The 20,037-nt window shown below is 41.6% G+C and overlaps 1 protein-coding gene across 2 annotated transcripts in view; it reads right to left on the reverse strand.

The window, feature by feature from the left end:
• The window catches only part of LOC139661977 (plakophilin-1), an 18,990-nt gene extending 269 nt beyond the window's left edge, over window positions 1–18,721 (reverse strand). Inside the window, exons 1-15 of one of the 2 annotated variants that reach the window (XM_071540569.1) lie at window positions 18,416–18,721; window positions 14,602–14,720; window positions 10,266–10,457; window positions 9,853–10,070; window positions 9,527–9,668; window positions 8,898–9,105; window positions 7,645–7,813; window positions 6,911–7,028; window positions 4,785–4,952; window positions 4,522–4,698; window positions 3,964–4,117; window positions 3,631–3,817; window positions 2,726–2,810; window positions 1,678–1,791; window positions 1–1,476 (exon numbers count right to left, since the gene is read on the reverse strand). The exon at window positions 1–1,476 is cut by the window's left edge and continues 269 nt beyond it. In XM_071540569.1, coding sequence (XP_071396670.1) covers window positions 1,717–1,791; window positions 2,726–2,810; window positions 3,631–3,817; window positions 3,964–4,117; window positions 4,522–4,698; window positions 4,785–4,952; window positions 6,911–7,028; window positions 7,645–7,813; window positions 8,898–9,105; window positions 9,527–9,668; window positions 9,853–10,070; window positions 10,266–10,457; window positions 14,602–14,720; window positions 18,416–18,599 — 2,196 coding nt within the window. In that variant the 5' untranslated portion in view covers window positions 18,600–18,721 and the 3' untranslated portion in view covers window positions 1–1,476; window positions 1,678–1,716. The remainder of the gene's footprint in view (window positions 1,477–1,677; window positions 1,792–2,725; window positions 2,811–3,630; window positions 3,818–3,963; window positions 4,118–4,521; window positions 4,699–4,784; window positions 4,953–6,910; window positions 7,029–7,644; window positions 7,814–8,897; window positions 9,106–9,526; window positions 9,669–9,852; window positions 10,071–10,265; window positions 10,458–14,601; window positions 14,721–18,415) is intronic. The other variant, XM_071540570.1, reaches the window with a different exon arrangement.
• Window positions 18,722–20,037: the final 1,316 nt, after the last annotated feature.

Raw genomic sequence — 20,037 nt, forward strand, 5'->3', positions numbered from 1 at the left:
TCCCAAACATCATGGCAGAGATGCTTTAGTGAGTTCCCATGCCGGGTCTTCCAAAAGCATTTCAGTTTGAAGATGAAGTGAATTAAAGTCTTCGTCATACTTTTTTTTTCAGGAAACCAATTGTATATACAGTGTATAGTAGCAAAAATCATAATTTCAAGTAAATATTTCAGATGAAGAACATATAAGTCTGTTTTAAAATGTCAGAGAACTGATGTTTTTAAATCATATTGTCTAAAGATTGTGCATATTAGTGTTGTTTGCATTCACAGAAAAAGAAAGTACAAGTGATATACACTGACTACACAAAAAGTATGTTGGCTGTGGAAGAAAAACACCAAATTGGAGTTAAAAGGTTCTTCATCAGAATTAACAATTCACCGGTACTCCAAATATTTACTCATTCATACTCATTCTCCAATAAAGGGTAAAAAAAAAAAGGTTTCTATATTTATGACAGAACACTGAAAGACAACAAGGCACTTAGTTTTGGTGACAGCTGTTTCTGTTCATTTTTATAAAACAACAAAAGCATGAACCACGTGAGAAAATTGAACAATACAATGTTAAATCAATTAATAAAGCATAGCGAAGACAGTAAAAAAAACATTCCAGTATATTGTGAACATTAGAAATACAACATTTCTCTGCTGTCGTGTGAAAAGCTCGCAACTCCAAGTTTTGTGTTTTCAGTTGAATAGAGAGTTTGCACAGTCCTTTATACGCTTTATGTTAGTACATTCAACATCAAAATGTATTGTATAACTTTAACAATGCAAAAAAAAAACTTTAGCTCTATACCACAGACTCTTTGGACAAGATTTTCATCCGACAGCAGCCGTGTCAGAAACACAAGCAGTCTTTTTGAAATCCTCCGCAAACCCCAACACATTTTTTGTTTTAAAACTTTCATTTTCAGTTGCTCATCCACTAATCTTTATCCAACTCTCGGCCTCACACCCCACTAACCTCCCCAAACACTTCCGACATCATTTTGCATTAACTGACGGACATGTCAACCCTCAAGGCCACAATACATGGCTTTTATTTTAGCCGCTGCAGATAGACAAACAGAATTTGCCAGTGATGCCATTCATGAATCTGAATAATCACTTTTCACTGCAGGTAACATTGTCCATCTACATTGTCTCAAACAGCTGTTGGTGTTTTATGACTCTCAGACCCTAAAAACTGTCTTAACACTGGGTATCAGCACAAACACACGTACCTACCACACACACACACACACTCACCGTTTATGTACACAGAAACATATCCAAATTAAATACATGCAAACACCTCAGGATTATTCTCTAAAATTAAAAGCTCTCTTTCATCTATAGTATGTACAGTATAGGAGTGAGTCATCATCAATAGGCACTTTTCAACATAAGTTATTATTGCAAGGAATGCTTTTTCACTCTCCACGTGGCAAGGGTGTGGTCCACAGCACTGTCTAAACATGCAGGTTTCCATCTGCAAGCACACACACGTGCACATGCAGAAAACGAGACAGACAGAGAAAGAGACACAGAGAGAAAACTTTTAGATTTTCTGCAATTTATATTCTATCTATACGTTATTTTATTCCATATGACTTGTGGTCGTATTACTCATTTTGAACTTAGATAAACAACAGTGAGATACAATCATCCAAACCACAGGAGCATATCGTACCTCTCTGGCTCAGCGGTGCCTCTCCTCGTCTCATTAAGTTCATTCAATGACCTGCACGGACTTGTGCGCCGCTGTGGTGGTGTCGTTGACAAAGATCGATTTGCCCATCCCCAGCTGTAGATCACACAGTTTACAAAGGAGATAAAAGAAATCAGTTAAGGATGTCTCACACACTTCGCCGACAAACACACCCTGGCTCCAAAAATGAAAGGAAATACAGTGTGTGTCAGCAGTTTAGGAGAGCTTCAGGCGAATCCCAGCAGTGTGAAAAACAGAGTGTTTTCCCCGTCGTGCTTGCTCTGTGATTTGTCTGTTTTCTGTGACTATATATTTTCCTTTATGCCATATGTGAGCATTACCACTATTCATATACTGACCAAGTTTTCATAGATACAACACTACTGCCTGTTAATTAATTTGCTCTTGTACGGTTTGAAGAAATGGTTAACACTCGTTCTCTCTTTCCTTGACCCCGTCTCCAACTCTGACTTTCTCTCTGACCTCTTCTTCATCTCTTTTCTTTCCTCCCTTCACTGCGCCTCCAATAACAGACAGCGAGCTTCAAAAACCAGTCTCCCGGGATTCCAATGTGACTGTGTCTGTGCTCTGTAACTGCTGGGTGGGGCAGGATGGGGGGGTGCTGGGGGGAGGAGGGTGGAGCAGGCGAAGGGAAAGTGTGTGTACGATCCAGAGGAACAAAAACATAAACACCCTCACATCTCAGCCAGCCGTTCCTGCTGCAAGGAACCGTGCGTGTGGTGCTCAACTTCAACCTGGCAGATGTTAAGTTAAATGTGTGTGTGTGTGTGTGTGTGTGTGTGTGTGTGTGTGTGTGTGTATGTGTGTGTGTGTGTGTGTGACTACACAGGATCAATACACAATCAGGCATACAGAAGGCCTATATAAAAACGTCAACATCACTTTTCTGCACTTTTTCTAATTTCACGTTCGTACAGTTTTTGAATTTTGATTTCCTCATAGGCTCATCTTCTCCTGCTGCCCCCAGTGTGTGTGTGTGTGTGTGTGTAGAGACAGGCGGAGGCAGTACCTTTTTCAGAGGGCCTTGCAGACTCTTGTCATTCCAGAGGTTGTACAGCAGTAGTGAGGCCGCTTTGCTGCCTTTGGGGAAAGATCTGAGACAGGAGGGCAGGGGGTCAGTGAGGGCCAGCACAGGCCAGCACAAGATAAGACAAATGGAAAACAGGAGCAGACAGAAGGGAATAGAGACAAACAGTACACAAGCAAGAAGAGAGAGTGAGGAAAGAGGCAACATACGTATTGGAGAGATTATGGGTAGCGTTTTCAATGCTTTGGCAAGGTTACCGATGTAGGCCACTGCAGAAGTCCCTCTTTTTTTTTTACATGAAATACTGTTGCACTATTGTGCTGAGAGGGATTGTTTGGAATAATCTGGCAAACCAGTTGACTGAGGGGCAGGTTTTCTGTTACAATAAGCCTATTCAGAATAAGCTGCAGTGAGGAGCCGCTGCAATGCTAATGGTAGATTAATGGGTTTCTTGATATATACTGTATATATGTACTGTATATGGGAAAGGACAGAGCATTTCTATTATAGATTGTTTACTGTGCCAAATGTTGATTTGTGTGGAGGGGAGGTATCATTTGTTGTTATTTGAATAGGGATGGTAATTGTACAGCACAGTTATGTTTTTATGTATGCATGTAAGTACAGTACTGTAGGTATTTATATGTATTTTTTTATTACATTTTTCCAAAGGTTTGTTGCAACTGTGACAACTGAATTTCACTCATAGAGATAAATAACACATCTACTGTATATATGTGTGTGTGTGTGTGTTTTTTTGCATTGTTGAAGTTATACAATACATGTTGATGTTGTGTGTGTATGTATGCATCTATGTATCTATCTGTCTATCTATGGGGATAGACTGAAGATGTGTGTTTTGTATGAAGTTACGGACCAAGTCTTACCCATTCTCACTGAGGTCCGCTATTGATGACACTAGTTCGTTGTTAAGGACCTTCTTGCTGACCTCAGGGTCAGCCAACATCAGACTGCGTGCTGTGTTGCAAGCGCTCGCTATTGTGTCGTCAGAGTTGCCCATCTCCCGGGTCCCAGAGGAGAGGAGGGTGGTGATCTCAGGGAGGATCTGCCGTGCTGGACAGGACACATAAGAAACACATCACCTTTATATGGAATCTGACTTTCTATAAGCTAAAACTAAATGCATGGATCTGTGGCTCTACTACCAGTCAAGCCATAACAATACACATCCGTTATCAACATTTCATGCCTCTCCTTACCCATGGAGGTCTGCAGGCTGCTGGTCCGGGACAGGTTACCCACCAGGGACATTGCGGTCTTCTGCAGGCTGCGGTTAGGAGACTGTATCAGAGGGGACACGTACTGCAGAGCCCCCAGCTTCTGAACCAGGATCTGGCACATTGCACTGGACCCCTGCAACACAAACCAGCCCAGCATAGTGGAGTGAGATCAAATGAGATATATCTTACACTTGTGTTGCCTTATATGTGCATTGTGAAACCCAATTTACCAAAACCAAATTTGACTCTGTAACTTTCACAATATTTGTAGTGTGCCTCAGTCTTTCTCTAGTTCTCTATTTTTCTCACCCTTTCCAAAAACTTAATTACTGTGGACAAAAGCTGTGAACTCCACCCAGTCTCACAAAGCCAGTCATCTCTTTGAGCTCATATAAATCCTGTTGATGTGTCATTAATCCTACCACTTCTCTGCATCTCTTGCTTTTCACCTCTCTTAACCTAATTAGAGAAAATGATGTGTATGGAATAATACCAGACACAAATTGCAAGCCTAATAATTATCTCATTTATCCTCACCAGTCCCTTGCTGGCGGTGAGGTTCTGCAGGGCCCCGCAGCAGGCTTCCAGGGTGGCATCTTTCTGGGAAGATCCCAGCAGAGACAGGTAGGTCTGCATAGTTTTGAGGTGGCACAACCACTTCACGCCTGATGGGGCACTGTCCTCAGGCAAACTCTGTGACATATCAAACAAAAACTGACGAGAAGAGAGGAGGAGAGATCAGATTAAAGGCCCTTCTTAATTTAATCAACAAACAGGAGGGGGTCTGATGTGATGCTCACCTCTTTTTGGACCTTGGTGCTCCTGGGGCTGAAGCACCCGATGGTGGGGCTCTTCTTACCCCCAGGTTGGCCTTCTGTTGGCGGGTTGTACTTGGCGAAGCACTCAGGGGACTCTGTCTCCAGCTGGTAGGTCAAGTTGTGGAGGATACATGCACAGTTCTCCACAGACTACAGAGAGGAGAGGAGAGATTAATAACTACACTATTAATGTTTTAGTCACCATGTTCACATACATTCTAATCAGCTGTGGATGACACTTATGATCTTTATATGGAGATTTTATACATAAAATAGACAGTATCATGGCAACAAGTCTATAAGGACACAAACAAACACACAGCCACAAAGGTAATTTCTGAGTTCCTTCTAGATTGCACCTTACAGGATTCCCATGGTCACACTCATAATTCCTTCTTGACATCGAATAAACAAACCTGTACAGTATGCAGCTCTTGAGCAGGTGTCAGCTAGCACAGTGTGTTTATCTAACAGCCAATGAACTCTTCCAGAAACACAGTTTTGCACGCTAACTGTCTCACAGACTATCACAGACTAAAGCAAAAACACATTAACAAAAAGGACTGCAAAGCAAATACTATCCACCCACTGCACACCCAGTTTTGGAAGCAAATCACAAACAACCAAGCATTTTTAAATGGTGGAAACATAAAGATGAAATGTGCCAGTAAGAATAATAGAATATTTAAAAAAATGAAAGCTGAGCACTACAACCGTCTCAGCATCACTAAAACCATTACTGCTTTAAATGGACCTCAATAAAAGGTGACGTGAGAAGAGAAAGGGATGGAGCGAGAGAGATGGACAGAAAAAGAGAAAACGTGTTTATGCATGTGTGTGAGAGAGAAAGTGAGAGACAGAAAGAGAGGGTGAGAGAGAGAGAGAGTAAGATAACTGTCAAACCAGTATCAGCAGAGCACAGCAACTATCCTCTATTTTACAACCAAAGGGATTCCAGTGAAAGTTTACCAAGACCATTACTAATAGTTACAACTCAGAGTTTATGGGACAGACACAAATTTGACAGTTTTACATTCTCTCTCACACACACCCACACAACAAACATACAAATTCCTGAAGATTCCACACTAAAAATACTGTGCTATTGCAATAAAAGAAGCCTGTGTAAATGGCTTTCACCTACACAGCATTAACACAGACAAGGATGCACACACACACATCCACCCACACTTCCATACGTGAGCAGGTACACATTCAAGCACATACTATATACATGCTGAATCTGCCCGCAGTGTTTACCTGCTGTGTGCCTTTGTGTATACATGCATTCATGACACGTGTGTGCATGTGCTTAAGGATATTTTTAGTAAAGGCTGCCAGATATTACAGGAGGGAAACAAGAATGAACACATTCTGTGAGTCACATCACCTGCACACGTGACACACGATGTACAGCAGCTATGAGTTAGCTTAAGTATGTCAACATATTATATGAATCCAATCATAGCTGCTATTGTACTGGCATGCTTACACATGTACAATAGTCACAGGTTCAGTGTTAGACGGATTATGTGAAAAAGAATGCTGTGGGTCAGGTTAGAGGATTGACATGAGAATAGGAAAAGAGTGAGGCTGGTTAACGTTGTAGACGGAATCACTGACGAACACCAGCCTGCTTAACAGATATCTCAGAGAAGGAGTGCTGGTCTAAAATCTACAAAGTTTCTCCCTTCTGGTTTTATTAAGAGTCTTTACGTTTCAATTTCAAACCTCCAACGACTATATTAGCACTGTGGTAATGCCAAATTCTCTCTCTCGCCCTCAACAGATGGCATACATTTTACTGGTGGTGGTGACGGTGGTGGGTGTGGAGTTGGGGGCTAATTGTGTACCTCATGTAGCTCATCTGACTTGAATAAACAAGAACATGAGTAATGTTTACTTAATGTATCAGTATTCCGGAAATGAACACAAAATTGAGATAAATTCCATCTGCAATGGAGGGAGGATAAAATGGGTGGAGGTGCAGGGATGATAATCAGTCTCACCTACCAATTCTAACACAGTCTGAAGTGCAGAGGACTTAAATATGACTCTCCTCCAGCATAATTATACTTGTGAGAAAGGTTGTTTGTTCAGACAGTTACCTTGTCATCAGGATTGTCCTCTGCCACACAGGACTGGACGTAACTCATGAGGGAGTCGATGAGGCCGCGACAGTCTCTCATTGCCTGCCTCTCCTTCTGCTGGGCACAGCTCAGGTTCCTAAACACATTTGAATCTGTTACTTCTATCCACATGGAAACAATAACCTGCCTAGGATATAATAGTAGGGACACACAGAACAATGTCTGCCTCAACATGAACGCCTAGTAATGTCACTCACTGTAGGCAAACCTCATTGACGTGACTGGGCACATAGTCCACAAAAGTTTCCAAAGCATGGTTCTGCAGTCCCTACACACACACACACACATTTACATTCGTCCTTGTCGGGTGAAAAACTTGTATCTCCAAAATGTCAACTTTTCAGGAACTAAGAAAAACAGCCTTGTTTTCAGATTGACCACCATGTATTAATGGGCTTTGTAAGGCCCAAGAGGTTTTCTCAACCCATAGAAGACCATGGAATCCTTCAATTAAAGTGAAAAATTGGAGTAACAAGGTTTTCACATGACAACAGCGTAAATATGCACACATGCATGTACACACATACAAAAAGTCCATTTCACACTGTTGCAGAAAACTAAATGAAAACAAGTACTGCATGTTATAGAGAACTTAAACTGTCATGGATTCATATGAGCTGTCACAGTAAAGGTGCAGACTGGAGTTACGATACCAAAGGAATTTAACAGAGGTCTTGATAAAGCGTCCTCACCGGAGGCATCCTGTGGCGCTGTAGAAGACGTCGGGGTGTATGTTGTTGTTGGCACTGTTGTCTGACCAGCAGGTGAATGGCACCACCACATTCTCCGTCAGCATGGGCAGAGCTGTCACTATCAGCTCTTCCTTCAGTTCATCAGCTGAGGACAGATTCCACAGCAGGCCTGGACACAGACAGAGAGGGTGTCTATGTGTGCGTTTTTCTGTCTTTGTGTGTGTGTGTGTGTGTGTGTGTGGGTGTGAGTGCAGGCATTTTTTATTTAGTATTTATCAGGGCATTCATATGCATGTGTGCATGAATGCTTGAACTCAGCTGCCAGGCTTTTAACCAGAACTAAGAGGCACGATCATATCACACCTGTTTTAGCCTCTTTACATTGGCTCCCTGTTTGTTTTGATTTTAAGATCTTACTGATTACCTTTAAGGCTCTTCATGACCTGGCTCCTGATTATATTTTAGACCTTTTAATCCCTTATGAACCTTTGTGTAGTTTGAGCTCCTTGGGCAGAGGTCTTCTGTCCCTTCCAGTGTCCAGGCTGAAAACTAAAGGGGACAGAGCCTCTGCCATCAGGGCCCCGAGGCTCTGGAACGACCTGCCCAAGGAAATAACGCTGTCTGAGTCAGTGTCTTCTTTCAAGTCTCTTCTTAAAACGTACTTTTATCGGAAAGCATTTCCTGACGTTACTTGAGCTGCCTCCTTATTTTACTTGATTTTTATTTGTTTTTAATTTCATGTTTATTATTTTAATTTTAATTTTTTTTATTTTGTGTTTTTACTCCCTTTGTGTTTATAATGTGTCTATTTTTATGGCTTTTAGTTCACTCTAATCTCTCTGTGCTTCTAATGTGTTCTGTTTTTATTGTAAAGCACTTTGTAACCATGTTTTGAAAGGTGCTATATAAATAAAGTTTATTATTTATTATTATTATTATGAGATGCAGTGTGTGAGTATGTCCCATTCAGGCACAGATAGTTCCCAAAGGGTAGTTGAGCTCCTGACCCTTATTGATATTCTTCATTAAAATAGTTTGTGATACTTTACTGATCCCCATAGGAAAATCTCTTTTTTTGGCCGTCAACAGAACAGCACCTCTGGATCTGGTAGGAATTCTGTCTTGCTAAAGGACACTTCAGCACTTTACCATCATCACCACATGAACCAGGGCGGATTATCCATGTTAAAAAAAATACTTGAGTTCCTGTCCCCCCAAAATGTCATTGTGAATTGTCCTAGTCTTGTCCGTACCTGCAATCTGCTTCTGGGTCTCAGTGGACTCTGTCTCCTTCAGTAGTTGCAGGGCCTTAGCTATGCCGCCACAATGCTGAACCTCCAGCTTGTTGGCCTGGTCCCTGAACACCAGGTTCCTCAGGGCCGCAGAGGCGCTCTGGCTCACCGCCGGGTTGGGGCTCCGCAGTAGGGTCACCAGAGGAGGGATACCCCCCAGTCTGAGAACCTGGGACAGAGAGAGAGGGGCCGAGGGAGGGATTTAGCAAAATTAAGAGAAAGAGAACCAAATAAATATCAGCAAAAGAAAACAGTGAAAGGTTTGCTAATAAATACAGTATGCTCTTCTCTGCTATATGGCAATGCAAACACAACACAAGGAATCTAATTTAATGCTTGCAATCAAGCATGACAGTCAATGATAAATGCATACTCCTCCCATTCCCTCAGGGCAAACTACACCGGGTCTTTACAAAGTTTAGGAGGGCAGAAAGGTCTTCTCTGCTTGCAGCACTACCAAACAAGAAAATACTCAGAAATGTGAAAATAAACGACCACACACACAGTGCATGTCTTTGGAGGGGTTGTCGATACATGAAAACATGTGAGCACTTGTATTTATGTGTGTGTGTGTGTGTGCGTGCTCTGACCTCCTGTTTGGGGCGCTCCTCCTTGAAGGTGGAGTGTTGGATGAAGGAGGCTCCGCACTGCTGGTAGTTTTCCTCAGGGTGAGACAGGAACTCCACAGCCTCCTTCAGGGTCAGATCTGGCATACTCAACGCACCGTTCACCCTGCAGGAAGAGACACAAGGAAGTGGAGAGAGGGATGGTGTGGAGTTTTAAAAAAGTTTTTACGTCATAAACTGTGAGGCTCAGTAAACAACGTGGATTGAATTTACTGTAGAAAATATTGTTTCAAAATGTATTTAAAAGGATAACAAGCTACATTTGAAGACGCTGGACAAAGTGAACTCACACTGATTGCTGCAGCTCTGTCTTGGCTGTTTTGGTGACAGAGATCTTGTTCTCGTTCTGTGACTGGGCAGAGGGCGGGCGCATGAAGCGCGTCTGGCTGCTGGTCATGTTAACGTTGCCGTTGGTCATGGAGTGGGTGCTGTGCCTACTGACTCGACTCTGAAGGGTCTGCTGGCTCTGGAGAGTCTGCTGGCTCTGGAGAGTCTGCCCTTTGGCTCTCTGAAAAGAGAGTTCAAAATCTTACAATGCTAACATGGTACCACAGAACACTTGCAATGCTTATGTTTACCCAAATATATATTGTGCGATATAATACATCCATTTAAAGATGGTAAATTCACTTGAAAACATAGATTCTATATGAAAATGTTTAGGTGCTTCAATAACATTGCAGTAAAGTTGTGAAGTGATCACCATGACAGGGGCAGGTACAGCGACAGGAGAGAGCGGGGGAGCCAAGGCGGGGTCACTGCGGCTGGGCTTCAGCCTATTGGGTGGCTGAGGCCAGGTGGTGGAGTTGAAGCGCTGATCCCATTGGCTAGAGGTGCTGACATTTCTTCTTCCCATGATTTTAGTGGACAGAGAACGAGTCTTCTGAACACTCGTCTGCAGGGAAAGAGGCACGGGTCAGGAGGAGCTTACTCACACAATGCACGTCCATTCAAGGTGTCCCAGAGGATCAGAGGTTTCCAAGCTCTGCCCCTGTGGGCGCACTATTTTTTCATTGTATAAAACTGATTATAGCTGACGGTGTAGATTCATCTCACAATATTCACCCAGTTTTTGTACTGTTTGCCTACCAGTGCACAGTATCTTATTCAGACCAGGCTGAAAAGAAATACATAACATATTAATCATTTTAATATTCCAGTGACCGACCTTTGAGTCCGGACTTGGAAAAACAGTGACTTAGCTACTATTAACAAAATGACAAAACCGAATGAGAAGACCATAACCTAAATCACTAGACACACCTTGAGACTTGTCTGAACCAACAATCCAGGTCAGAGAGAAAGCAAATAGGTAACCCACTCTCCACAAGAGCAGTTCTCATTGAAACCCCCTGTAAACCAAGACAGAGGAATTCGATCTCACACAAAGCCCGAGGAGTACCTTTCCCCTTCCTCTCTGTTTATGTCAGTGGCAGAAGCATGCACCATACAATCAAACAGCCTCACCCCAACCAAGGTAACGATTCCTGGTGGAAGCTGGAGGAGTTTCTCACAGAGGAGCTTTGTGTGTGCTGGAACAAGTTGGAGACTGCACCCGTTAAACCTGTCTGCCCAATCCTGAAGTGAACCAGCTTAATGTCACATAAACATTAGTGTTATGTATTATCACTTTCTCTCTGTAACACTATTTATTTTGCTTTCTTGGTAAGCCTTGATAATCCTCTAATGGCAGTCACTCACAGAACTAAGTCCTCCTATTGGCTTGTTTGAAAATATACAACCGGTTGACACAGTAATCAAATCAAAACTAGCAGGGCACATATTTCCAATGTCTTCAGTGTCTTTCAACACTGAAGGAGGAAGTGTGTGCAAGTCAGATAATGAAAGAACATCTTTCTCTTTCACGTCACCCAAACATCACAAACACCAGATTTCTCACAATAAATCATCACAGCTGACATGCTGAAATTTTGATGTGTGGAATGTACCAGCAGACGGGACATTAGATATGGGTAAACACGTGTGCATGTGCGCGTGCATACACACACAGACACATACACAAACACTGTAGTGCCTTTGTGTCCAAGTTTTTGGTTAACTTGCATTGTGTTCCCTGTATGTACCCGCTGTGTTTCCTGTTCCAAACCACACGTTACCTAGCTGGAAAGGCACGAGGGAAGAGAGAAATTTGTCAACACCCTTGATAACGACTGACAGCCTGTTTCCTTTCAAGGTACCGTGTGCTCCCTCATTTGTATTTGGCCCGACTCAGCCTCTGGGCTCTACCTTGAAGCAGAGAGAGAGAGAGAGAGAGAGAGAGAGAGAGAGAGAGAGAGAGAGAGAGAGAGAGAGAGAGAGAGAGAGAGAGAGAGAGAGAGAGAGAGAGAGAGAGAGAGAGAGAGAGAGAGAGAGAGAGAGAGAGAGAGAGAGAGAGACTAGATAGAAGTGATGTAAATTCAGCAGAGCAAATACAAGCAGCACAGACAGAGAGCAGGATGCAAACTGATTAGAATACACCAGTGTTTGCTTGTCTTATTAGCAGGAGCAGCACTCAAGTGAAACCACTACTCAACATATTAGTTAGCAGGATATCCCTGTGTGTAACTACAAGCAGTACAATTAATTAATAATAGAGAAATTACACCCAAGAGGACATTCTTCACTGTGAATATAGCTATGATGGTGAGGCAGTAGGAACGAGGCACAGTTAGGTATCGTCGAAGGCACACAGATCCCATAATCACAGTGAAAAACTGAGACAGAGAGACAGACAGAGTAATACAGAGTAAAACATAAGGAGACAGTGAGGTATGCAGTGATGTGATAATGAGTTATGAGCCTTCATCAGCAGAAACACATCACCGCACTCCCTAGACATGCCTCAACTCAGTGTCAGTAGGTCAGGTCAGCCAGCCCAAACCCGCGCAAACACATACATCCAAATGCACACACACACACACACACACACACACACACACACACACGCACTGATGAAGTCACCCATACTCCCCTGTGGAATTTGGATGAGTCCAGCATTGCCACACTGGGTTGAACTCACCCTGACTCTGAGCAATAAGATTGACATTTATACAGACATTCAAAAACAATATCTGTCCACGCCCAAAATCAGAACAACACACAAGCCTACGTGTTCTGATACAAAAACACTATGTTCAGTTAAGTTGGTAGAGACAGTGCGCTTCAACAAAAGGGAAACCAATGAGGAGAGTTTTGACCAAAGGTAATTTTAAGGTGGGCATACACATATCATGTTCAGTGGGTGCCAGATCGAGAACCATGGCAAAAAAGGAAGAAAAACCTGCACACTCCACTTACACACCTTTTTATTGGTGACTTATTTAAAAACAACAACATTTTGAGCGTAAATAATACATATCCATATCCAGATAATACCATAATTCCTTAACTGGATATGTTCAGTTAATTCAATCATTCAATTCATCCATTTAATGTACCCACACAAGAGACAAGCATTCTCGGTGGAAGTGTAGGAAAAAAAAAAGTATTATTATGTTTCATCCTGGGCAGCCAGAAGCCAAGAAAAAACAACACAGAGAGTGAGGCAAAACAACGCAGACTCCCCTGGGACAAGAGGGATTTCTGCCACAAAGCCTTCACCTGTTCACCTGTGGTAAGCTTACCACACATCACAGAGCTGCAGGAGAGAGAGCCATTTTACACTGTTGATGTGACAGAAACAAAGCCACTGTGTGTGTGGGGGGGGTGTATACAAGTAAACACACTTGTATTCTCACACATACACACAGAGCATTTTTTGCATGTTTTAGCCCATTTACTACACTGCGCACATACTTTACGTTGCTACTGTCCATTTTCCAAAGCATACTATACTTTTTTAGCTTTTTGAGTATCTACTCGGTTGCCTGTTTCTTTTTTTTCTAACTTTTTCCAGGTGGTAAACTTACTTTAAAATACTCTGCTGCTCCGGCTAACATTCGTGCCCGGGTTTAGAAGTCATGGATGTTTGAATTTAGTTTGTAAAACAATCTTTTCTTCTGGGAGGATTTTCTGGTGGAGACGTACATTCTGTCATTTCCAAGTTCGGTAGAGAGAAATGGTGCATTCATGTGCTATCGGATAAATTGGAAAAATTATTTTCTTGGTAGTTAGCCAGACTATCATAACTTTTTTTAAAGCAATAACAAGCCAAATCCACACCATCCTTTTCACACTGCCCATATTTGCTTATCGATTGTCTTCTGTACTTGATTTTTCGACAAAAAAGCATGTGAATGCAATGCTGTTTGGCAGCCGACTGAAGTGCCGGAAGTCAGAGCAGAAGACATGTAAACTTTTCAAATCAATGCAGGCATTAAACTAAATTCCCACAATAGAGTAACTTTGACAAAAATAAACCCAGGCGGGATATTCACTGTGATGGATTACCTATCTCAAGCAAGGTTCAAGTCTCTGCAAGTTGATTTTTGGACCTCACTGAAATGAATGAAAACAAATGGCTGCCTGGAAGGTAGGAAAAACGCATTCAAACATGTAAAAAAGTAGGGTATGCTTTGGAAAATGGCCGGTAGTAATGTAAAGTATGCGTGACTTGTAGTAAAAGGGTAAGTAAATAACATGCAAAAACAACGGTATGGTCTTTTATGTATAGTAAATAAAATAAAGATGAAAGTGGATTCAAGGCAAATGTGGCTACTTCAATAGCATAGAGTAAATGGTGCGATGAAAGCTGAGGCAGGAGCATCAAACACAAATTTGTGCTGAGGCAAAACACCAGATCAAATAATTTGGCCACAGGAATGAAAAGTGAAGAATGGTCCATGAGAGGAAAGATTCCATGAGCGCTTAATCAATATGGTCCTGTGGCCACACCATGAGCACAAACTAGTATAATCATGTTATAATATTTATGACAACAATCACAATGAGCAATTAATGGGTCCACCCATTTGGCTGACACATTCCCAACCGCATATTGACAAATCGATATTACAAGACTCTAATGCAGAGCGGAGTGAGGTTTGTGTATCTGCATATCTGTAGAAGAGATGTGATTGTTTTAGGAGAGAAACAAGTACCGCTTTGTTGAAGCCTGACGACACGTTGGAGTTGCTGCGGCTGTAGGTGCCATTGGCTTTGGATGGAGCAAACTTGAAGGATCCAAACTCTGCAAACACTGACAAACTTTGAGCTGTACCTGTTGAAAGAGGAGAGACGGGTGAGAACTGAAATAAAAGAGAGAGAGAGAGAGAACGAGAGACAGGCAGTCAGACAGACAGAGCAAATAAAGAGGACACCTTATCCTCAAGATTTACCATCTATCAATCGATAAAGTGCGTATGACTAATACCAACAATAAACAAAGCTGTAACACACCAATATGGCCCGTTGTAGTCATGGTGATTATCACAGATAGATAAGGCCTCCATTGTTCATTGCTCTGATCAAACACACTGACATGAGGGAACGAGCATGTTGGCGATACAGTGCCTTTATGTGGGCTTCAGGTTTCCATCACACTGATAAAAAACATTATAGATCATCGTCTGCCTCACTAAATGTGTTTTACTTGTTATTTTTTCCAATGTAGAATGTGTTTATGTCCACTTCCGCGAAAAATGTTTGTCACATATCTTCAAAAATAAGTCTGACGAGCTTCCTTATGTTTTATAGCGCTATACATATTTTTGTCCGGTGAGGCTGACAAAAGGTCTTTTAAGTTGTGATTATCTTTGGAGAGGTAAGGCACACTTAATCGTATACTGGTTGACAGTGTCACCAGTGTGAGAGTGACTACTCAATACCAAGAAGTAACGCCACTTGATTCTGTGTTTTCTTTAGGGGGGTAAAAATACCTTTCCATTTTACTTGATTTGATTCTTTTAATGCGATGCATTTTGCTTGTTCTTTTATATGAATTTTATCTTTTTCACTTTGTCTCGATGCTTTGAATGTTTTATGTAAAGCACTTTGAATTGCCTTGTTGCTGAAATGTGCTATATAAATAAACTTGCCTTGCCTTGCCTATAGTTGTTACAAATGAATACGCATCTGTCAGCCAATCACACAGTTGGACAGACATGACATCACGTTGCTCAGTTTGCAGGCTTTACGTATCTCTCCATCTATGTTCTTGAAGGCAAGTTCACTACTTGCCTTCAAGAACACTGCGATCATCTGCTGCTGGTTTATTGGAGGTTCCCAGCAACAGCCCAAAGAAAATCAAGGATGCAGCCTTTGTCAGTTATGTCCCAAAGCTATGGAACACACTACCTACAGATATCAGGGAAGCCAGCTCACTAAATATTTTTAAAAGATAGCTAAAAACTTATCTCTTCACTTTAGCCTTTAACTAGCTATGACTTTCCTGATACAGGCCTGAAACTTGTTTTTTTTTTTTTGCACTTGCTTCACACTTATGCACTGCTGCACTTCTTTTAAAATGTTGTATTTTACTTGATTTTATGCATTCTATGTACTCTATTTCTTAACTTTATTTTTATTATTATTCAGTGGGTTTTATTTTCCATCTTATGTTATGCTCATTCTATGTCTATTTTCATGCATGTAATTTCTTTGTTGTAAAGCACTTTGAGCTGCATTTCTTGTATGAAAGGTGCTATACAAATAAAGTTTAGTACTATTATTATTATTATTATTATTATTATTATTATAAGCTTAACGGAAATCCAGGCTCACAGGTAGTCAGCGTGTATCAGCACCTTTGTCTGTCTGCCTCTGGGGATGACTCATGGGAACATGAGGCTCACTGCAATATCCTAACTGCAACAAGGCTGGGCGTTCTCCATTACGGGATTATGGTTGTCATAGCAACAGTGAAATTATCAACTGTAATGGCTGTGTGAATTCTACAGTGTCTCCAAGTGACTGAGGAACTGTCTGACCGAACAACGGAGGCCTTAACTGTGACGGACCAGATTTGGTCCCAGTAGGAAAATTCCCTGCGGCCAAAGTCCAACAAATGTCACAGATAGTCATCTTTGTTATGTTTTTTGACTGGACCAATTACATCAATACTGTGTGACACATTTCTTTAAGAGTGAGACAAGTAGCTCATGACCTTCTTTCAGCATTCAAATTTTAGCCCCAGTATTCAAATTCAAACCTAGTACCTTAGGGATGTGTGCAACTCAAGTTTTCTCGTTGTCCTTATTTTAGCATTATTATTCAATGTTTTCCTGTTTGTCTGCCTCAATCACAGTGTTCCCAGTAATGTCGTAGGTTGACTTCTACAAGTTTAGTTCTCTGTGTACTACGGCAATCAACTTGTCTTGAAATACAGCTTAAATGTCTTTCCAGGATTTTCAACAGTCTAAAAGGAAAAGAGAAAAAAATGGAAGGAAAGGGAAAGGAAAACAGTAAGGAAAAAAGGAAAAAAAAAGTGAAAGCTTTAAAGGGACAAATCCATTTTGAAATATGGGAGTGGATTTTGCAGCTCCCAGTCAAGATGATCAAAGATGATCAAAGCATTGGTTATTCAGGCACATCATTTATGGCTTGAGCTAAAACTTGCATTAATGTAAAAGACCATAAACAGACTGGGGTTCAAATCGAACCTGTAACAACTGAATCCAGGGTTTTTTTCAGATATTTAAAATTAGGGCTTCCATTTTGTTTTGGTTGGTTTGGTTGTATGTAAATAAAATAATTTGATGTAGACTAGACTAAGCTAACAGAGGCCAGACGTGTCCTTATCTGCTCTACACGTTTTACAATCACACTAGGTTGTGGAGGTTTCAGGTAAAGCAGGCTATATAGTAAGGATTATTAACAAGGGGCAATAGATATATTCCTATGTTCCTGTATGTTCTCATATAGCAACCATGCAAGTTTAAACTACCACAACTCATCTCAAATTAGTAGGTGGAAGCCCTGAACACATTTTACAAGCTAGAAATAGTTTGGGAATTTTCGATGAAAATGATTTTGTATTTGGCTACAGCAAAGCCAAATACCAGCGTTGTTTTGAAAGACTAAAATGTAATTTTCAAATTTTGCGTGGCTTAATGTCTTGACCTGCTTTGAGCCCATGGCTTACATTCCAAAACTCACAGGGGCAAACAGCTCCGACACTCACAGGCTAATGTGGATCTCTCTCTGGTGCCGTTTTTCACAGCAGAGACCAAACTAGGCGATGTCGGTCTATTTTTTATTCAGATGTAGATAACATTTGATATTTAACATCCAAGAAAACAGGGCCAGGGTTGAGTAGTAACGCTTATAGGCCTACTAATGTTATTACTTTTCCTAGTAGGCTAACGAGTTACCAATTACTACTTCAATTTCGGTATTGTTACCAATCAAAAACATAACACGTTACTTTTGATATCACCCTCTCTAAATATCAGATTGAGTTTGAATTATACAAAAACTATCCCACAACCCGACTGGTTTTTCTCACAAGTCGTTGACCTGTCACACTAAACTGGCTTGGATGAGAAATGTCAGAACAAGTTTACTTTCTATGGGTTGAAGTATTATATTTTGATTCTACAGGCCTAGTGGAAAATGATGTCAAGACGTCAACGCTATTTCGTTTCCCTGATCGTTCATACAGAAGCGCACTATGTAATCAGCAACTGAGTTACCAGTGTGTTGAAGGTGAGAGGATCCACTTTTAGGGTTGTAACGGAAAAGTAACATAACGAGTAGTGTAACGAATCACTGCACCCAGGGAGCAGTAGGTCAAGTAGTAGGCTTACTATGACAAGAGTAATAACTAATGTGCTATTCATTACGTTCTGAATGACGAGCCCAACACAGCAAATGCGCGCGCGTTATAATAGGCTAATGCTTTCATTTATGCTTTCGTTATTATTGGAACGTTACATTACGCATAAGTCAAGAGTCTGTAAAGACTTGTTGCCATACCTGTGGGTGAGGGAGAGGGCGAGCCGTTCTTCCCATGTTTGGACTTGCTCCTCTTGATGGTGTAGACTTGATCCAGCACGCGCTGCTGTCCCGAGCGCAGCTTGTTGTCGGAGGGCAGCGCGAGCGACGTGTCCTCCGTTTTCCCGATGGACATCGCCGAACGCAGCGGCTCCGGAGCCATCATCTTCCCAGCTCGGTCGGTCGGTGCAAATCCCTTTGAACAGGTATTTTAAGCCAGTTACCGTCTTTCCAAGCCTGAAGGAGAAGCGCCTCGACAAAGTGCAACGACTCGCAGCGGAGGTGCAAAGTGAGATAATGTTCCCACAGCAGCTACAATGAACTCCACCCTCGGGACCGCGCCCTGTCGAGGTGGGGCCGTGGAGTTCACACACAGGTGCAGCGTGACGAGCTGGGTCGAGGGAGACACGCCCACCTCTACTATGATATGTGGAGGGAGACCTGCCGTGTTTACAGAGGAGTAAAATCCATACCGTGAGGGAAGACACATGTGTCAAGACTTCTCGCATTAATCCAGCAATGGCTGCAGCAGGCTGTGCTGTATTTGTTAATGCATAACTCATTCAACATCAAATAAAAGATAACTTACCAATTTCTGCCGGTAGGCTACTACTTTAGAAATTGGCAGTCGATTTGAAGCAGGTGTTCCTATGGAAGATAAATCCATTAGAAACAGGCCTGGATTATGCTGCAGTAGGCAGTGGGCCCCAGGACAAACATGTTTATATTCCCCCTCCATCATGTGACCCTGTACATGCATCTTCCCAGTCAAGCACCCAGGCAGTCAAGTGTCAAAGGTGTCAAAACATACTACAAACTGCTCAGTGCCTATTGAAGCTAGCCATGGACGTATGCAAATAAGAGTCCAAATTTACAATTAAGACAGATTTATTGACACAAACTCAGGGTTTCAATGAATTTGGTAGTCTGGGACTTTAGGAAATGTCTGCTTATATATTGCCCTTTCTGTTCTCTGCTCTTTCTTTCTTTCTTTCTTTCTTTCTTTCTTTCTTTCTTTCTTTCTTTCTTTCTTTCTTTTATTCTGATTTTTCCAATTAATTATGATGGACTGTATACTATGTGCTCCTGTTGTCTTGATGAGGTCTCCCATGTAAAAGAATGAATTACTCCCCTAAGTGAATCCTGTGAATACATTACACAGACATTGCGGTTTCTCTTCCTGTTATGGTAGACAGAAATCATTTATAAATGTTTCATCTTTCAGCGGTTTGTCAGATTGTTATCAGCAGTGCCAAGAACACAATTCACATCTCGTTCCTGCCAGCTATATAGCTATATCAGTGGGGGTTTTTTTTCTTTTTTACCAGTGGACAAAATCAGCATTCTTTGAAGTTAATTAACTGAAATTGCTTTGCATGCTTATATGTAGTGGGTTCTTCCATAATAAGAAGTTAATGATCCCACCCAAAGCTTTGATTATAGCCTATGTGTCAAATATTCAGTCTAATTTTTCAAGAATCTCTGAACTTGATTAATGGAGTCTGTTGGCTTGTGTGTAGCCAAATGAGAGCTGAGGAGAGGAGTTGAGACAGGTCAGGACATGAGCAAGCATAAGTCGACTCGAGAGGAGAGCAAAGAAATAG

This window comes from Centroberyx affinis, unplaced genomic scaffold (genome assembly GCF_046629955.1).
Source record: "Centroberyx affinis isolate AG114_WGS23_722 - 3 ecotype Tasmania unplaced genomic scaffold, CSIRO-AGI_Caff_v1 ptg003687l_1, whole genome shotgun sequence".
In the NCBI taxonomy this organism is placed as follows: Eukaryota; Metazoa; Chordata; class Actinopteri; order Beryciformes; family Berycidae; genus Centroberyx; species Centroberyx affinis.